This window comes from Triplophysa dalaica, chromosome 7 (assembly GCF_015846415.1).
Source record: "Triplophysa dalaica isolate WHDGS20190420 chromosome 7, ASM1584641v1, whole genome shotgun sequence".
NCBI classification, from domain to species: domain Eukaryota; kingdom Metazoa; phylum Chordata; class Actinopteri; order Cypriniformes; family Nemacheilidae; genus Triplophysa; species Triplophysa dalaica.
Genome location: NC_079548.1, coordinates 19,616,470 through 19,637,284, shown reverse-complemented (window position 1 = coordinate 19,637,284; position 20,815 = coordinate 19,616,470). Strand labels below are relative to the sequence as shown.

General features: G+C 38.6%; 1 protein-coding gene across 2 annotated transcripts in view; it reads right to left on the bottom strand.

The window, feature by feature from the left end:
* Nucleotides 1-6,892: 6,892 nt before the first annotated feature.
* olfm2a (olfactomedin 2a) overlaps nt 6,893-20,815 on the bottom strand; it is a 69,262-nt gene continuing 55,339 nt past the window's right edge. For both annotated transcript variants that reach the window (XM_056752042.1, XM_056752041.1), the window contains exons 3-6: nt 17,141-17,296; nt 15,541-15,760; nt 13,950-14,056; nt 6,893-7,857 (exon numbers count right to left, since the gene is read on the bottom strand). In XM_056752042.1, coding sequence (XP_056608020.1) covers nt 7,183-7,857; nt 13,950-14,056; nt 15,541-15,760; nt 17,141-17,296 — 1,158 coding nt within the window. In that variant the 3' untranslated portion in view covers nt 6,893-7,182. The remainder of the gene's footprint in view (nt 7,858-13,949; nt 14,057-15,540; nt 15,761-17,140; nt 17,297-20,815) is intronic.

Here is a 20,815-nt window from a genome sequence, read left to right as displayed (position 1 = left end):
TCTTTGTGCTGCTATGACATTGTTTTATATAAAACATACTTTTGTAGCAAATCAAATGAAAGTGTGATTAGGTATTTACTAAGGTATTTACTCTTTATCTGGGATGTTGTTTAATTACTTATTGTATTTTTAAAATTCACATTTCATGCAACAATCAATCTAAAAAGTTTTTGAACCGTTAAAAAGCTTGCATTTTGTCTTTGACTCATACATCAAGAATTAGAGTATGAATCTCAACAGTGGTGACTAACAAATGAAAAGCTTACAGCCGCAATGCATGCTGGGAGTCATTGATGAGTTTTGTGCTTTGATGATACCCAGAATGCATTGCGTTTATCTTAAGTGTTTTTTTCTGTTGTCACCATTGTTGAGACAAACTGTTATATTCTTGATGTCTGCTAGAACATTTATCATGTATCAGATTTGCCGTTGAAGATATTCAGTATATTATTATATCCCATAAAATATCATAGATGTGGACAACAAATAACATTGAAGCACTACTTAAACTCTCAAACATGTACTTCCTCTCCAATCTAAAGAAGTTAATGCGTTAGCTTTTCTGAACTTTTTACCCTGCTGTTTCGGTGTCTGTTTCCCCATACAGATATCAAAACTGGGCAAAGACTTCTTCACATGGAAAGCAAAGGGTCAAGACCACAACTAAAGCAAACACTCATTACCATAATGGTGACTCAACAAAACCATCGACATGTAAACTTGTGTTAATTTTCAATTAGAACTTTTGTAGACGTGCAACAGAAATAAAGTGACAGTGGTGTCTGTAAGTGAAGGTGATAAAAGTGTTTGTGGAGTTGAAAAAAAACTCCTTGTGAAAACTTTGGAATTCCACTGTTCATTTCCCAGAGAATTTGACAATGTTTTCCGTATTTTCTCTGTGAAAACTACAGAATTTCGGCATTAGCATACAGACAAATTTACAGTGTTTCTCCGTATTTATTACGAACACTTTCTGATAACAGGTTTTTTGTGTGAAAACAACAGGATTTCACTGTTAATTTCACAGGCATTTTTTACAGTGAGTCCCGCCTACGTTTTGCTATGACTGCCCGCGAAAACATCACTCATCTCCCCCAAAGACTGTACCTCATGAGCCTCATTTACGCTAGACCAATCACATCAGACTAGACTAGAGGAAAGGAGGGGATTAGACAGATAAATCACGGAAAGAATCATTTCAGAGAAGGTCAAGAAGTAATGTAAGAATAACTGCCTTATGTAAGGAAATAATTGTGTTTTTACACCTTCTATGTGCATAAACTTGTTTTTGGACACTCCATAAATCAAAGTTGGACCTTAAAAATCCCTAGTCATGTACTCTTTAAATACATTCAGGAGCAGATCCCTTCAGAAAAGCGATTTTGTTTCCCTCGTGTGCAGCATATTACATAATATTTACATAGTTTTAATTGTTTCTATGAAATGATGAGCAATGATGGTTCAGTCAGTGGAGGAAGAGGGTGCTGGGTGTTTGTGGATTTGTTATTGTTGTATAAATATAATTGTATAATGTTGGCTAGAAAAAATTAAATTTGATTTTAAGTGATTTGTCAAACGAACGTATGCACATAAAACCTGCATACACAATGTAGATGTGAAATCTGTAAATCGCAAAGGATATTAAAATTGTGCGCAGGTGAACGGTTTCAGATGCCTTGTAAACAATGTTGAATTTCATTAATATATAAGAGAGCACCTGGCAATGTCTAAATCCTTTAGGAGAGGCAAGAATGACGTTTATTATTAAACATTTAGAAAAAAAATTAGCGAAAATCACTGAACTGTAAGCAACTTACTGTCATTTTTTGAATAATAAGTAACCATATAATCCATAAAAAAAAAACTGATTACGAGTTTTTTAAAATGTTGTTTACTCTAATTACAAGTACTTCATTTTTGGAATCTGATTACGTAATTCAGATTCCATGTAATCCGTTACTCTGGATGTAATATTGGCATACATAATGCATGAATAGGAGATAAAATTACAAAATGTATCTTTTTCATGTTATCAAGGGTTTTTTGTCCACACCGGCCACAATGGTGATACGTAACAAGCTACAATGTATTTTACAATAGCAACGGTTATTTTTAAATGTCACATGACACAGTGTAACTCTTAATTTGGAAACTGCTTATATTATAGGCTAGTATACAGTATATTGCAATTGCCCAAATATTTCCTTTTATCTTATTTTACAGTAACTGTATTTTATCTACACACCAAATTGAATTTTTACTCGCACGTCTCATAAGTATTAACCCTTGTGTGCCTCACAAGAGATGAGAAGGTGTGAATCACAGAGAGATGGTCATTTTAAAGTAATATATGGTGTTGCACTACTGTGGAAGGCAGGACTTGTGGCTATTTTAATTGGCTGTGTATGAAACAGCTGTCATGCTCACCGTATGGGCTGTAAGTCTTAATTAAACTGCAGTGCATGCTGGGGTGTGCACAGCCTCGCCACAGAGAAGCCCGCACAAACACACACGCGTCAACAAACAGGCCATCGCTCTCTCTCCATCACATCCTCTCCGTCCCCTATAAAGACATCCATGCGGGATGCTAACAGACAGCTTTGCTTTTGTCATTGAAAGTTTTCTGTTTTCCAGCGCGCCAGTCTGCATGAATCGCAGTGAGACGATGCAATGGAGCCTGTTAGACTCATGTTTTATTCAGCAGGGATGCCTGCTGATTTGAGACACTCAAATAAGAGATGTGACTGAGTTAATGTTGTTCCACCTGCAATCAAGATTCACAGGGCCGTGTGTATGTGCGTCAAGGAGAAATTCTCAGAGTTTGAGGTGGAGCTTACTTGAGATTTCTTCTGCTTGGCTTTGGAACATTGGTGCATTCTCAGCACGAGCTCTATTTTTAGTTCCCTCATTGCATCAAAGCTCTAATTCCCTGTATGTTTACAAATGAAACGATTATCTTGGGCTCTCTGCCAGCTTTAGAGGTCTGACACATATCAGATTATTTTTCATTTATGTGCTCATTATTGGAACGTATCCGTGAGGCTTGTGCGAGGCTTTGCAGCAGGAGTCTGCAGAACTCGCATAGGAGGACCTGAAAGGAGACAGTGGCATCTGTAAATTCTTGTGGAGACTGCTGAACTTGCATTGTTCTCTCCTTCCCCTCTGTCTGACTTTATTTAGGGGTTGACTGTACTAACTGCATCTTTGTTGAGCCTTTTAAAGGAATAGTTCATTTAAAGTGTGTCATCATGTGTCGTTCCAAACCCGCGTGACATTCTTCAGTGAAACACGAGGAGAAACTGAATAATTTTGCGATCTTTTAGAGAATGGGACTAAGAAGCTTTTAATGCAAACAAAAGCAAAATGCAATATTAAGTAGGCCTATTTTAGATGGACTACTTGAGACTTTATTATGTGAAGAACCTGAGCAGTGTGATTCACCAATGGCTGCTTTTGTAAACTGGATTAACCTGTTTTATTTGAAATGATCTTCTTCATTCACAAAACGGAAATCAATCCTTCTCTCTTTAACGTGTCAAGTAGTGCTTAAACCAATGTCAAGATGCTGGTGTGGGTGTGCCAAGACGTTTACATTTTACAACACAAAGCTATTGCATGGCTTTAGAAACCTAAGAATACAGTGACATTTGTTTGCTATATCCAGTTTAATGATGACCAGCTTACATCATCTTTTACAAGTGACCTGTATCTGATAACTGCACTTACACTATACTGCCCTACAAAGCTCAAGTGCAGTAACTACGCAAACATTGAAACTGAGAAAAATGCCTTTAAAGTTGTTACACCAGCCAGTCAAACGTGTTGTGGGTAGAAAAGTGGTAATGCATTTATGTAATGCCTTATTAGGAAGAATTTTTATAGATAAAACCATGACCACTGATGTGACATTTGAGCCTCAACATGCAGATACTCTTCCTTTGGATGACCATATGCAACTAAAACACTATTGCAGAAGCAAAGTGCAGTATATACAAACTAAATGTGTTCATCCAGCTTTCTTCTTGTTTTTCTTACTACATGTTGATTGTTTTAAATAACTTTAATAATTTAATTGATGTTTGCTCATTGGGAATGTTAAATTGCTCAAAAGTAAGCTTCAAGATTAGAAGTCATTTTATCGTAATGCTACTTTAACCACAAAGTTTTTCTCATTCTCATTCATAGCTGTCTGTGAAATCCCAAAATCTGATGTACTGATGTACTGATGTACTGATGGCAAGATGTACTCTGACAGTTGAAAAGCAGATAATTATTATTAAACAAATATGACAGGACAATAATTAAACAAATCATTTCTGTTATATTTACTGATTATGAAATGAAATCTATAATCATAAAAGCGGTTGCATCCATCGTGTTATTGAGTTGGCAATTACGGCTGATTTATTCTGTCTCAATCATGTGATCTAATGTGGTTTGCAAATTGCGGATTGATTTAAAAATTCAGACTCATCGCCTATGTAAGTCTAATTAGACATCCAGTAGCCTGCAGTAGGTGGCAATAATGCTCCTGAGAAGCTATTCTTCATTAAACAAGAAGAAGAAAGGTGGATTGACCGCTACTTCTGTTGATGACGGGTGCATGACGGATTGTCACTTTGCTGAGGAGGTGCAGCTTTTGTTAGGTAATTGCACATAACAATAACTTTACCAGAGCCAGCAAACTTTTAAGGGGGTAACTCTTGTCACTACAATAGGATTATCTACCCAAAAGATGTACGAATCGACAAACTGCAACGCAATTATAAATCTGATTATCATTACGAGTGTCATAGTGGATATTGCATTCAATGGAGAAGGTAGGCTAATGTCTGTTTAATTTGCTAGCGGCTGGCTAGTGAATGTTGCTTTTTTATACAGCTGTCATTTGCCTTACTAGGAGTTAGTATTTTAAGATCTGCCTTATACGTCTTTGGATATTTGCGTTTTAACAAGAGTTGAACCATCATTTGACCGCGGGATTGTGCCATGGTAGGCTAGCTGGTTGGCTGGCTGGTTCTGTATGAGTGATACGGCTACCAAGGCAGACCGCAGTATCTGCGGTGTCAAAGCTGGGGAAACAAAACCAGAATGGAGGAACTTCACTAACTGTGGTTTGCCTTGGTATTAGCTTGGATTTTATAGTTACTGCAATTTAAACTTTCGTTACTCAGAAACGGGATAAGATTGAACCAGGAGACTTTTTCACAAGACAGAGCAGATGTCACAAAGCCCCAATTTTGACCAAATGTGTAGTTACTGCACTCTGCCTTTGGACTGCAGTATACAGTACTGCATTTGGACAATAAAGTTTACAAGCTTGAAGAACAGTTCGCCCAAAAATGAAAATTCTGTCATCATTTGCTCACCCTCGATGTGTTCCAAATCTGAATAATTGTTTTTGTTTCTTCTGATAAACACAGAGAAAGGTATTCGGAAGAATGCTTGTAACCAAATGGTTCATGGCCAGTATTAGCTGCCATTACATATTTTCAATGATGTTAACCAAACCAAATTGACTTGCAGTGATTTTGTCTCCATACAAAGTCAATGGGTAGCGTCGTTGTACGGTTACCAGCATTCTTCAAAATATCTTATTTTTTGTTCTGCAGAAGAAAGAAAGTCATACAGGTTGGAAATGACAAGATGATGATGACAGAATTTTTCTTTTTTGGATCAACTATCACTTTACTGACTAGCAACGGTTTTGATATCTTAGCATTAGGAATTGGAATTGCATGAGATGCCAGTGTATTTATAATAATTTTAGAAGTTAATCTTTTTGTGTTAGACTGAAAAGTCTCACAGGTTTGAAACGATGTGGGAAAGCAACAACTTTATATTTCTTTATAGGTTTTATAACATGTATCGATTTTTATGTATTTTTATTCCCCTGAGATGTTAGTCGCACCAAAATATGGTGATCATTTAGTTCAGGAAATTCATTTGATGCTTGTGCTTTAGTTTCAGTAATTTAGTTTGACCATTTCAACCTTCTATTATATTGAGTCTGATATATGCTCTGCTCCCTCCTTTTAAAAACAACCTCTTGGCAAAGCTTTCAGTACAATGTAACCATTTCACAAAAAAGATTGTGCTCGGGTCTGATTTTTTTTTTAAAGATTCTTATCCAAAGAACTGTATTTTTAGCCCGCTCAACCCTTATTATTTCCCAGCGCATAGCCAGACCAAGTTGCTTCACATGAAATGGGCTCAGTCATGTATTAGTTGTCTCTTAATTGACACCAGACGTCCAAGCATTACTAAACAATTTATTTTTAAATTTTACTTAATTAGTTTCACTTAATTATACTTCTGACCTTAACTTAGCAATTTTTTACCAAATATTGTGTAACAACAATTGTACAGTTCAGTATTCATATACACACGTTCAACCTGCTGCTATTTCAAATGAGATATAAAAAACACATCTAGCAGGTGATTGGACAGGCCTCTAATTTCATATATTCACATGGTAAAGCGCGGCGTGCTGAAAAGGTGAAAAATCAAAACAGATTGTAACTTGGCAAGCGCAAACAAACAGCAAAAACAACATCAGGAGGCATCGCCGTACCCCGGGGCCTCATCTGTCCGACTGAATGCTATTATGTTTTTATTCATCCTCCATCTCTCCTCCGCTGAAACCTCACCTTTCTGCCCTTCATGGCACTGAGCTCCGTCTAACTGACATCTCTCCGCAGGATGGCTGACTCCAAACGGGAGCTTGTACTTACTTCCGAGATCAGTCGGCTCGAGTTTGCTTACCGCTGGAATAAAGAGAAGGGCTTCGCTAAACATGTTTCAACCAACAAACATTGACAAAAGATCTCCACACAACACCGCTGTCAGTCACCACCGGCCTTTGAAATGAAAGCAAAACTCTGAGAAAAGATAAAGTTAGATGTTTATTTACTTCTTTTTTTCCACAAATAAAAAGAAAGTACTCATGCTGAATCATCACAGGAAAGAAAATGAAGGCTCGGTCCACATATCTGTACCAATGTCGGTCTCCTCAGAACAATAGATTAATAATAGCACTCTATGAATTTTGGAATGCAGTAAAAAAGTCTAAGCTTTAGTCACGTCCTCCTCCACTTTAAATGTGTGTGTTTGTGTGGGCTTTTGTGTGTGTATGTGTGTTCGTTTGTGTGCGAGCAAATGGATTTTCGAGGTCCACGCAACCTAGTCCTCTGCAGTTTTGATGACCTGGAACAATGTGACGTTGTAGAGGACTTGATGTCCGTTGTTCCAAGTGTACAGCACTCTTTCACGGGGGTTGTAGTCCATCATGGAGATGTGGGAGTATTGGTTATGGAAGGGAATGTCCGTGTACTCGTAGGTTGAGGTGTTGGTGTAATACGCAAAGTAGATCTTAGCACCAGCGAGGTGGGAGTTGGTGACGTAGAGCGTGCCGCAGATCATGAACGACTCGCCGGCACTGCGTTTGGGAAAGCCCGTGTCCCACGTCTGTAGAACTTCCAGGCTCTGCGGCTCCAGACGGCTGATGACGATGTTACCCGCGTTTGGAATGGTGGTGTAGACGGCCCACAGACCATTCTCGTCGGCCATGAGGTCGATGTCGGACGATCCACCCCAGGAATAGGGGAAGGTGTTGTTGTAGCCTGCGCCGCTGAGGCTGCGCTGCACCAGGACGCTTCGCGATCTGAAGTGATATTTGATGAGGATGTTACTCTGGTATTTGTTGTAGTAGAGCGAGCCGTTGTAGACCACGTGACCGGTGCCGGCCCATGGGTGGGGCAGGAGATGCTGCACGAAGTTCTGGCCCTTCATGAAGTCATTCATCGTGCGGTACTCCAGAACCCGACGACCCTTGAAGTATCCGTCCATTGACCATACCTGAGACACGGAGCGTAAAAACAGAGATGGGTCATTTTTAAGATGCATTACGATTCTGATGCAAAATATTTTAGAAATAATGTAATTAAATGTAACGTATATGCCTACAGTTCCTTTTAACATGCATTTATACATTTAACACATCTATCGTTCTGTTCTTTCAAAATCAGCAAATGAGCAAGTAAAAATTCACAGCTCTATAGTAGATTTTTCTCTTGCAGTAACTTTGAGGTTGGAATCTGTTTTGTGAAATGCATGGACGGGATTCTTAAGGAAGAGAAGGATTCTCAATTAGGCACTTAATCCTTATTAATTGAAGCATGGTTGTTCACAATAATGGTGAGAAAATTAACAAGATTGCTTACAGGATGGAAATAAAGGACGAAAGAGAGCCATTGTTCAGTGAGGCATTAAGATGTATTTTACCTGAGAGTCAACCTGAACATGAGACATTTTAGATCGTTTGTTGCTAATGTGAAATTCAGGGTAAAGTTGTCTAATCTAATTATACAATCTAACTATATTATGATGGAAACAGGTAATGTGTGTTTGCTGTTGTAAATTATGCAGTAGAATTGATCACTGTTGTCATTCTGAAATTGCGTATCTCCATATTTCGTGATGTTTATTTTTTGCTATAAATCATTATTATTAGTCACCTTTTATGTTTGTCATTGGGTTTTATAAACATCTAACCAACAAAAAGTAGTAAAAAGTGCTTGTCGACTTTGACAACACAATATTTAAACATTTTAAAAGCACAATGTTTTTCGATTTCCTGAAAAAACGTGAATTTGGACATCAGAGGTTTCGGAAGGACAGTGATATTATGATGGATTAATAGAGAGAACTCAAAAATATATTTATAGTACTATAATATAAAATGCATTTATTGTCACTATGCTTTATTTAACAACAGGAACAAAAATGTTGGCTTCCTAAACGTTGACTTCAATCTTTGCCATGGCCTTTTGACAATATTGAAGATATCACAGTGATAGTTTACCCAAAAATAAAACTTTGGTCATCATTTATTCACTCTCGTCAATTTAAACTTATACAACTTACTTTCTTCTGCAAAACACAAAAGAAGGTATTTTAAAGAATGTTTTTATTCACATTACATAAAATGATTTTCTATAGAAAAGAGTAAATTACAAAAAATGTTTTTAGCAGGGTATTCACAGACAGGGTCACATATTTGTGCTTGTTTTTTGCTGCTGTCCGACCAAAAATGTCACTTCCTTGAGGAAGAACTGGAGACACAGTTTCTAAAAGATAAAGAAACTTCAATTTCTCAAATAAAATGAGAATAAAAAAATACCCAAATGTTCTGCTTTTCATGGACTTGGCACCAACACCAGTTCAAACCAAAGAAGTGAAATCATTAAATATTCATCCCTGTGCGACTCTGTGATGACAGTAAAAGAATATAGATTCATCTTCAGAAATTGTGATTTTAATATTTTATCGAACATATTAAGACTACATTACTTGGATATTAAACTACCCTGTAAAGCACGTATGACCTAGATGTAAAATGCATGATGGATAGAAATGAATGATGCACCATCAGAATGAAGAAATAGCAATGAAAGTGAGAGCATATAGAGCGATAATAGTACACTACATCAAACGATACGCCATCTCCTGACAGAGTGACAGCTGAGCCTTTCTTCCTGTGTAGCCAGCGGTGACTCTCCCCGTGCACAGCGTGTGTGTGTGTGTCAGATCTATTGATCTCCTCTCTGTGTGGAAGAGGAGAAGCTGCATGTGCTTTGCACTCGGCTTCAGCAAACGTTCCCTGCCCTTTCCCACTCCACATTCACAGGAAATCAATCCGGTTAGCAGCTTTCCATCTCTCGCCTCCTCTCTCACGTAACTGGAGTATCTATCATGTCTGTGACATCCATGCGACACCCATATCTTTACAGAGCTGTGCGACACCCTGTCTTTATGAACTAATCCTAATGAAACCTCAGACACTAGCTTATTTAGGATGGTTATTATGTTCTCGCTGCCGTATAATGAAGGCCTTCGGAGGATTTAACGCGCCTATGCTATATTTTGCCTCCTCCCTCTCTCCCTCCCTTCTGCAGTTTCACTGCCTCTTCCCCCCATTTCTCGTTCCACAGAGAGATGCACTGAATGGTTTTATTTTTAGGCTTCTGTGGGGCTGCATTTCGACTGGAGTGGAGGCGAGCAGGTGACTTATGGACAGGCAGGATAATTGGAACATTAAGTATAGCATTTCCTTTGTCGGCTAAATAGGTCCCTGTAGAGCCCAGAGTCGAGCCTTGGTCACATTGCGGTCGCCTCATATCGGCCTATGTGGAAGCTCTGTCTGAATGGCTCTTTCTGCATGCATGTGTGTGACTCCAAAGGAAATCTGCCGACTGACCGTCTGCATGATTGATATGTTTGTTTACTCAATTGCTATAGTGTATTTTTGTCAATATACTCGATTGGTTATTGATATTACATGTAATGTGCAAATTCGTATAGTACACTGTAATGACTATATATGTTTGGAGTGTACAAGCAAGAAACACTAAAATCTAATTTATATCCATATTTTTACATATATTGTTGCTGTCAGACTGACTTTATTGTATCTCCAGGAAATTAACAAAAATATATTTTTTTCAGTAATTAAACACTGTTGTCAAAAATACTTTTTATCGGATAAATATTTCCAAAAATCACAGATAGGGTGACCAATAGTAATGATTTATGAAAAAATAAAAATCAGTCTGACAGCAACAATATTTACATGGATTTGGCAGACGCTTTTACCCAAACTAACACGCATTTCAAGATTTTTGACATTTTATCAGTATGTGTGCTCCCCAGGGATTCTGTAAGCTCTTATAGGTAAGATAATGTATAGGTGAATAGATATATGATATTATAGTTTATATTTTATATATATATATGTTTTATTATATATATACAAAACATTGTGATTTTAATATTTTTTTGCATGATATCACCCTCCATAATGTAAAAAACATTGCGTGAAAATACTTCATATGTTCAATATTGAGATAAGACTACGTCGATGATTAAAATCAATGTTGGGTTCTGTGCATAATAATTAAACTGTGTCAAAATCAATTTCTGTGCATGATAGATTGTAGCATAGATTTTGAGATAAACAGCTGTTTTTGTCATTGATGACTTTTAGGCCCAGTTTCAAAGATAAGGCTTAAGGCTAGTCACAGACTGAATGAATGTTTCCCTGTCTTAACTGAATATTACTTGCCAGAAATATCTTAAAATATATCATTGACATTGAGTTGTCTTGAGATGCACACCAGTAATGTATTCTTCTAAGGCATTTTTATAAAAGACATCTCAACGTGGATGAAAGAGCATCACCTCCAGCTGAACCCTGCCAAGACGGAACTACTCGTGTTTCTGGCGCACCCCACGCTGCAACACGATCTCACCATCCAACTTGGCAATACCACTATCACTTAACCAAAACAGCCAGTAACCTCATATCTGATGAACAGCTGTCTTTCAATGATCACATCACAATGACAACGCGTTTATCCGGATATGCCTTAATCAACATTAGAAAGGTTAGACCCTATCTCACTGAGCTTGTGGCACAACTCCTTGTCCAGGCCCTGGTGATCTCCAGGTTGGACTACTGCAATGCTCTCCTTCCTGGTCTTCCTGTAAAACGCTATCAAACCGCTCCAGCTGGTTCAGAACCCAGCAGCACGCCTCATCTTCCATCAGCCCAAAAGGGCTCATGTGACACCCCTTTTCATCTCTCTCCACTGGCTACCGGTTGAAGCCCGTATCAGATTCATGTCACTAATACTTGCCTACAGGACTATCACTGGATCTGCACTGGCATACTTTCACACACTCATACACTCCAACACCACATCAAGATCCCTGCGTTCAGCAAACCAGCGGCGTCTTGTATTGCCTTCCCATGAGGGCAGTAAATCGCTTTCCCGCTCATTCTCATTCACAAATCCTTCCTGGTGAAACATTCTTACTAACTCGGTCCTATCAACTTAAAACTCATCTCTTCTGTGAATACTTGACAGACGAATGATTTTTTTTAAATAAATAAATAAACTAACCTTTCCTTTCTCTCAACAGGTAGTGGTCTAGCTTTTGTTGAAAACACTAACTTTGTATTGGCATCTATTGTGTTATTGCTCCTGTATGACATATCGCTTATTGCTCCCTAAACTCTTTCTAAATCGCTTTGGATAAAAGCGTCTGCTGAATGACTAAATGTAAATTTAAAAGAGACATTAATATCTTAATTCAACTGATGCATAGTAGGCTTAAAATAAGCGGTGTCTGTGAAATCAGGTCCTCATCTCATAATTCAATTTTGAGATTTAAGCCTGGATTTCACAGACAGGGACTGTACCCGTCAAAAGTTTAGGGTCACATTTCTTGTTTACTCTTTCACTGCCATTGACGAGTTATCTCGTCATAAAAAAAAGGGTCCCCGCCAAAGACGAGTTATTACAGCAATCAGTGTTTGTACTGTTGTACAGCAGGTGGCGCTATAACACACCTTTGGGAAAAAGTACAGAATCCCAGAACCTAGAACATATGTTTTAGTGGTTTTTAATAATTTTTCTGAGTGTAATCTGGGCGGAATCTTTGATTAAACAGCTGAGATAATTAACGTTTTTTTGTCAAAGTGATGCATTTTTGAAGAAACCTACCCACATCTACAGAGTGATAAAAAACGAACAAATAAAGATAGAAGAATATGATTTCTAATGGTTGTTTAAAAGCTGAGACTTTTTTTTTACTGTGAGCCATTAAAGTTGGGTGAAAAATTTAAAAAACGCTGGTGTAGGCTGGCAACTTTTTTTTTAAAAGGCTGGCGGGGAATGAGTTAATAATAGTAAACAGCTGTACGATCAAAAAAATAACACAAATATTACCACAACAAAAATAAACCAAAACTATGTTATCTTTTAGTATATTCCATAGGCCCTAATTTGCGGGTTGGACAGGTGGGACATGTTTAGAATTTAAGAAATAAAAAATTAAGAAAAGCTTGCCGAAAGTGTATAATTAAGGGTCACTTAAAATCTAAAATTCGTGATTTGCTCACGCTCAACTTATTTTTGCGGAAGACAAAGAGCCGTGACTCCAGAAAGTGCTTGTGCGTGCATCATCCATGTTCGTGCGCTTGCTTGTGCATCCAGTGTCCACAAAAAACGTGTAAACCAAAGAACAAGTGATATTTTTAGTCAAAGGAAAAAACTGCTTTTTAAGTGTAATGCTCCGCAAAAGACAGGTTGGGAACCACATACTGTGATAGCTGGAGTCAAAAAGCGAAGCAGGCAATGGACGGACCGCCCACTTTATTAAATTGTTTCTGTAATAACTTGTTTGGAATATTTATCAAAGTATTTATTGTTTTTGTCCCCACCACTTTTCAAAACAAAGTTACCCCACTGGAACATTCAGTGTTGTCACAGTTTGCGTAGAATTCTAGAAATGTTCCGAGGTCTAACCCTGGAATCTGGGTTTCCATTTATTCGGGCTTGCTTTATTATTCATTTCAAGTCACGAATTGTTTGTTTTTCTTGGTGAAAAAAATAGTCCAATAAGAAATTAAACCGTTAATACTGCTAAACCAGCTTTGGATGGTTTAAGCTGGTCTCACTGGTCTCTCAGCCGGGCTGAGCTGGAGCTTAGCTGGAAAGTCTTCATCACCAAGACTGTCAAGTGCCTGTAGAGCTCTGTAATTACTGGCAGTGATTGGTGACATAGCCGCATAAACAAGTTGTTAATATCCGACCCCCTGTTGTAGTGATTAATATGAGGGCTGTGCCTCTGACAGGCAAAGTAAGATTTAAGGAAAGGATGCAGTGATGGAGCAAAAGAGTGTGAGCATGACAGAAGGGAGGAAGGTAATATGGGGAAGGAACCATTTATCAGTGACTCGACTCTCTGAATGCTGAGGGGCAGCATCACTGTACCAAAACACTGAGTCAGTCACGTTATGTGTGCGTGTGTCTCCAGGGAGAGGCAGCTCATCATCGCTGTGACAGTGATGGAGTGATATAGTGTTGTGGGGCGTCCGTTCTTACCCTATTATCAGAGCTGGGGATCATTGTGTCAGTCATCCAGGAGCCGAACCTTGACCCTGAGGCACGGATAGTGATGGGGTTACTGACGCCGGTTAGCTTTCCACAACCTGGTAATAAAACACAAAGGTGTGTTTAATGGAGGTCTTCAACACGGCTCAACGGAGCTCTGATGAACCCGTCAGCATAAATTGCAGAAAGTGAAACGGTGCAGAAGGACTATCTGTGAAATCATCGTTTTGAATTTTCTTGTAAAGTCATCGGTTTCACCTTTGCAGGAACTCGTGTTTGGTTCTTCACGCATATGAAAGGCAGTCACTCTTTAAACCGGTTGAACTTTGGGTTTTCCAAACACGGTATGAGTCTAGCTGGCTTTTAACGTTGGACCGAAATGGCTTATTTAATTAGAAAGCAAGCACATTTGGATTTAATTGAGTCTAACGTGGTGACTGCAACCATCTAACATCATCTAGTTTACTTTTGCGTTTTCCACTTAAATGTGAATTACTGCAGTGGCTAAGAAACATGCCAAAGGAGTCTTGCGCTAGAAATTCAATAGGTCAAATTTCTGATTTTTTTTTGGAATGGGTCATTTCCTGGTTGGCAGTAATGTTGGTTTGTTGCAGCATATTCCTGGTTATTAAATTAGGTATTAAGCTGATGCTTTTATCCAAAGCAACTTGCAGTATAATGAGAGCATTTTATCAATGTGAGATAGGGGTCGACCAATATGGGTTATACAAAGAGCAGATTGGATAGATGGCCAATATAATGCCAGTGTATAATGGAAGCGTATATATCGAGTAAGGGTCAATCGCATAGTAAATTGTACATGGTGTACTGTACATTAAATTGTTAACAAAGATTTATTTTAATCCTTTGTTGAACTGAATACTATCCAAAATCACTTAATTTTACTTTCATGCAAAACTATAAAAATAAAGATAAGTAAGCATCTTTGAAAAATCTATGAAATGAAGAGTTTTTTTTAACACTTTACGATATTTTTATCATTAGTTAATACACTAGCTAACATGAACAAACAATGACAATACATAGGAGGAAAAACGACAATGGTTGTCAAAAGTGCTGCAGAACTGTTTGCTGTCCTACATTCTCAAAATGTCTTCTTTTGAGTTCATCAGAACAAAGAAACTTAAACAGATTTGGAACAACTTGAGGGTGAGTAAATGATGTTCCTTACTTTCAATCGATACCGATCATTGCCCGATATATCAGTGCATCTCTAGTTGTGACATTAACGCTAACACAAATGTATATGCAACATGCTGGAAAAACTATAATTCTCATTGTTTGCTCATGCTAATGCATTTACTAACTAATACAACCTTATTGTATAGTGTTACCATTTTTGGAAGGTCCAGGGACAGAAATATTTCAGTTATATATTTAGGAGTTATATTTAAGTTGCCAACTCTAACAGCCAATGCTGATATTTGAAAACAACCAAATATCCACCTATTTTCAAGCCTTCTCAACATACAATATATGAGTAAACCATTAATGTGTTTTTACTGGAAACTGAACCCATGACCTTTACACACCTTCACACTTGATAAATGAAACCTCTTACCAAGTTTCTGCATGCAGGAGTGAAGGCGAGTTTCCAGCAGCAGCACTCTCTGTCTGAGCTCTTCATAGTCATAGGCTCCCATTTCCTCCTGAATGGCCATGAGCACCAGGGACAGATTCCTCACCTCCTCCCTCAGCCGCAGGATCATTCTCGCATCCGTCTTGTACTGCTCCAGCACTGGCAGCAGGGGGAGCAGCTGAGTAACCTTGTCCTTCAGTTCCTGAGAAGGCAAGTGGGACGGGAAGAAAAGAAAGAAAATAGTTAATCTTCCATCTAAAAGGGTTTCCTAAATTAGAAGTGTAAACACTGAAAAGCTAACGTGTGAATGCGTTTCGTTTCCAGTAGCCAGACCGTCCTGCATCCAACCCGCGTGACCGATCTCTCTCGCTGCGCTCCCATACATCTTCACATTGGAACTACATCTCATGTCTAGCTGGTGCCTAACTGATTATTGATCAAATCGCATCTGCTACCGCTCACAATCTATTGCCCGTCCAGAGTGGCGACCCATCAGAGAACTGTCACATCTCCACTTCGCAATGAACAGAAGCTGAAACTCGCATCTCAGCTCACCCAGGCCAATCCGTTACGCCGGCCAGTAGGGGTGTCAGGCCCGGGGTGGGCTGAGGTATATCAATAAGGTGGTCCGAACAGCAGGCGTATCCATAAAGCATGCACACCACAGGAGGGGCTGTTTCCTCCTTGTTAAGGTTTATCGTAAATCTGGTGATGGAACTGCTCTCAGCCCCATGGCGCCACATCATAAATCTAATTTTCCTGTTCCGAGACACAAAAATTTGGTCTCGTTAATCTCCCGCCCTGCCACGGGCGACTTTGAGCTCTCCGCATTCATCAGCAGCCTCGGCGCAATAAAGCCCGGCTTTGAGACTACCGCCCTTTGAAATAGTGCTTTTAACATCGACGCATCTCACAAACTTTTCACAGCACCAGCAGAGAAAAATAAAACGGATTAGGTGCTTTGAAATTGTATCGATAGATGAAGAACGGAACATTTCGGAATCATTTTCTATGCAGCGTTTGGGAGGATGAATCAGACCGCAGACGTGCAGGGAGGATGATGGGTAAGTATACAGACTGAGAGTGATACCTCCAGAGATGAAGAGCATCTGCGGCTTCCCTTTTTTCTGCTTGGCAGACGACTACATGTTATTAATCTCAAAGCACACTTTGCTATTAAGTGCTCTACGTATTGGCGGTGACTGGTTAAACTTCTCAGACGTATGGCTGCACAAACACGGCGTCATGTTTGAGAGATAAATAGCTCCAAATAATTCAATAATTCACATTAGCCTCAGGGAGAGCAGTTTTGTAGCTAAAAACAACAGAAAGCAGAACCTTTGGTACACACTCATTACTGAAGCAACAGCATCCTTGCTCTAGGGTTCCCGGGTATAAATAATGTAATGATGTAGAATTCGCTATGAGGATCTTTGGTTCGTCCCAATTTGACACTAAAATCACAGGTGAACGTCTTTTGTATGTGGCGTGCGTTTCAAATAGCGTTCGTGAGGTGAAAGGTCAAACCTCATACGCCTGTTGCTTTGAGGCAGTTCTTTATAGTTAAGCTGTGCTTCTGTACCTGAAAGCTCTTGGGGTTGATGCTGCGTGGATTTTCCGAGGTCGTCTTCAGTCTGCCATCCACCGTTTTCATGAGGTTCTCTGTATCTCGTACATACTGCAGGTCTCTGTACGTCCTGAGATCTAGCACCTCCATGGATTGCGTTATGTTCTGAACCTGTAAAAATAAAGTCAAACTCGATCAGGGCATGTTTTCTGAGGGCATGACAATGTGGCACTTTTAATTTGTTGTGGTTCAAATCAGCGTTCCTAGATGTTCAGACCTCCTGCCGAGCATCTCGCCCACATGGAGGCACGAGCGAATGAAGCGTGACTATTTGAGCGAAACACATACACCTTGCCAGCTCCTACATACTCCCACATATTCCCAAAGGCCCCACACACGCACATTTACACACTTTCCCTTCTGTTGGATGAGGACACAGTCTATATGCTGGTATTCTGCTCACGTCCATGTTTAGGCTGATACACATGAGGGGTCGTGTCTAATGAGCTGATCTGCATAGCTGTCGGACTCCATCGTCACGCTTAGATTGTGGATGTTTGAATGCGGGCAAGGGTTAGGTGGGATCACAAATTCACTGAGCATTCAGTTATTGTTTGTCTTGCATGTCGCTAACAAGTTCATAGGAGAGCCTGGGTGGTGGTAGTTTCATTCCGAACACATCTCGCTTATAGAGGGATAGAGACTGACCCAGGTGTTCTCATTAGTCTAGGTGTTATTAGGTAAGAGCATTTGTGATTCATCGTTGTTGGCAGGGCCAACACACATTTTTTACCGTCTAAATGGTTGTCTTGTTCTTTAGTGAGTCTCTGACGCAGATGTTTAGGTCTTAACAGCGTTTATTGTAGAATTTGAAAAGGGATAGTTTACCCAATAATGAAAATTCTGTCATTATTTACTCTCCCTCATGTTATTAAAAACCTGTAAAAAAGTTTGTCATTCTGCTAAAAACAATTATGTTGTAACCAACAGTTCTGGGGCATTCAATGACTACCATAGTAGGAAAAGAATGGTAGTCGATAGTGTCCCAAAGCTATGTGGTTTTCCACATTCAAAATACCTTAATTTGTGTTTCACAGAACTAAAAGGTTCAGATCAAGGGGAGTTAACATTTTTTGGTGAACTTTCCCTTTGAGTTTGTGTCTGGTGAGAGGAGTCAGGGCTCAATACGAAGGATTCAAAAACTTAAAAACTATATCTCGATAAATTAGGTTGACGCCGTAAAACTATCAGCTTAACTCTTGAATTAAAAAAAAATAGTCAAAGACGAGTAAACTGTCAGCAATATAATAAAAACAAATTATAACCCAAATAACAGCAATAAAATAAACATACATAATTAAATAAACGGTACATTTTTGGTGTTTCATGTTGGTTCTGTCAGTAGTTTTCTGTTCAGTGCTATATAAACTTTTCATAGGACACGTGCGTGCCTGACACAGTTAACTTCGGGTTTGTGTTTGGCTAGTGTCCAATAATATAACTATTTACAATTTATTTAAATTTATGTTCATACTAATTTGTATTGTTATTTTACTGTATAATTATTGTATTAAATTAACAATTTATTGTATTTTGTTTTATGTTCAATTTAGTATTAACACAATTGCTGAATGGGTCCTGTAGCTCAAGAAACCGCATGGTATATTGACAACTGAGGGTTGAGCTTAGTATCGCAATCTAAATTCAAAATATTGGAGAGACAAGTTTAGTGAAGTAACCGTTATACGCAGTTTCTTTTGATTGTTATCATAAATAATGAACAGGCACTCTATTGTTTGTGAATGTGTCACAAAAGCGCGCATGAGAAGTAATGTTTATTTATGTTGCTAAGATGGAACCGTTTACAGTACTTAAAGCTACACTATTGAACTTTTGCTCACGGCTTCCCCATGCGGTTGATGAGCGCAATTGTCTATTACCGGTATTGTAAATAATGTTGCCGTATAAGCTTCCCCATGGGCAGCGGTTGAAACCGGCGAATGCAGAAACGTTGTGTGGAAACTATTTTGCACTATTCCGCAGGCAGGGTATGGGCGGGGCTTTGTATACCGACCCAATCACAGAACTTACGGAGTGTGCTTGTAGCCACTATGAGGCTGCTCAGGAGTAGAGTTCGTCCAGTAAAGAGTTGTTCTACCACTGAAATCCTTTTTAGAGACATTATTTTAATGTCAAAGAAACTACAAAGTGTTGCTTTAAATGTTTTCACTTTCAAGTACAGTACATCAGTTTTTTTCAGTGTTGTTACTTTGAAACAAATACTTCACTACATTCTAAAGCATTTATCACACTTTTTACTTTTATTTTTAACTCCACTTCATTTCAAATATAATTTTTTTAAATGTACTTAAGTAATGTATTAAAGGTAGAAAAAAACAGCGCAGTCATTTTTTCCAAAATAAAACAAAGTAATCTTCATGTACTTGAGTATAAGTAAAAATACTTAAGTACTTTACCACACTGCAGATCAATCAGAACCAGTGAGTGATCTTTTGCTTTTGCCCTTTATTGTACTTTATACGTTATAGAAACAGCATGTTTTTTATGCTGTTGTCCCTTTAAGAGCTAATGCACGAATCTTACAAAATGGACTACATTTACAAGGATACTTGCTATTTTGTGCGGACATGTCTGTTAAAGAGTAAGACCAGGTCAAACAGAACTTAGTTTGTGGAAGAGGTTTTGGGACAGTTTTTGAAAAGTAGGTTGATTGTGAGCTCCGTATAAATGAGTCTCATTGATTCACTCTGACTGAAGCATACGTTCAGCATCTCAAATTTGCGTTCTTCAACATCCCTCTTCAACCAGTTTCAATGTCAATCTATTCCTGTCTCTTCTTCAATACCTCCGTTAACCGTCCACATTAGCGAATCAAACAGGTGCTTTGCATTGTTGTGTGATTCCAGCTCTTTATAAATCAACAAGCGTGATATAAATGGGCTGTTGTATACAAAACCACGGAGGGGCTGGTGAGGTAGAAGACTGAAGGATTAAAGAAGAGAAAACGGAAACTGGCTGAGATCCTCCTAAAAGTCTTTCCATGCCAATACTCTGATAGATCTGTGAAGTCAATATCCAACTGTCTCTCGCTGTAGTGAATCTTCCTCTCTCTGTCTCTGCTTGATATAGGTTTAAACTTCCATTAACCTCTTGTCTCACACTTACTTGTACCTCCATTATTTTTTTTTGTGCAGCTTCATCATTCTAATTGAATTAAATGTGTGCTCAACTTCAAGACAAGTTATCGCATGTAACCAAAATACCAATTCTAACTTCTCAACATTTTTAGTGTCAGCTACTCTCAACTCAACTTTATTTATATAGTGCTTTTTACAATTTCCATCGTTACAACGCAACTGTACATGAGACATATTGACTATAAGCAAAACAATTAAAGTCATATACTTGTGATAACAAGAAAAAGGTGAAAACACAAAAGACAGACATAACCACATACCCCGCTCCACAAACACAATATGCACACATATTTACACACATCAACATAGACACACACACGGACAAGCTACTTGTTTAAAGGAGTCATCGGATGAAAATCCCCAAAAAAATGTGTTTAAGTGCTATAATGGGGTCCCCGATGCATCTAGCAACATGAAAAACAAGACCCATTAAGTTTGTTTTGATGAGCCTTTCTCTGCAAGCATGTGAGAA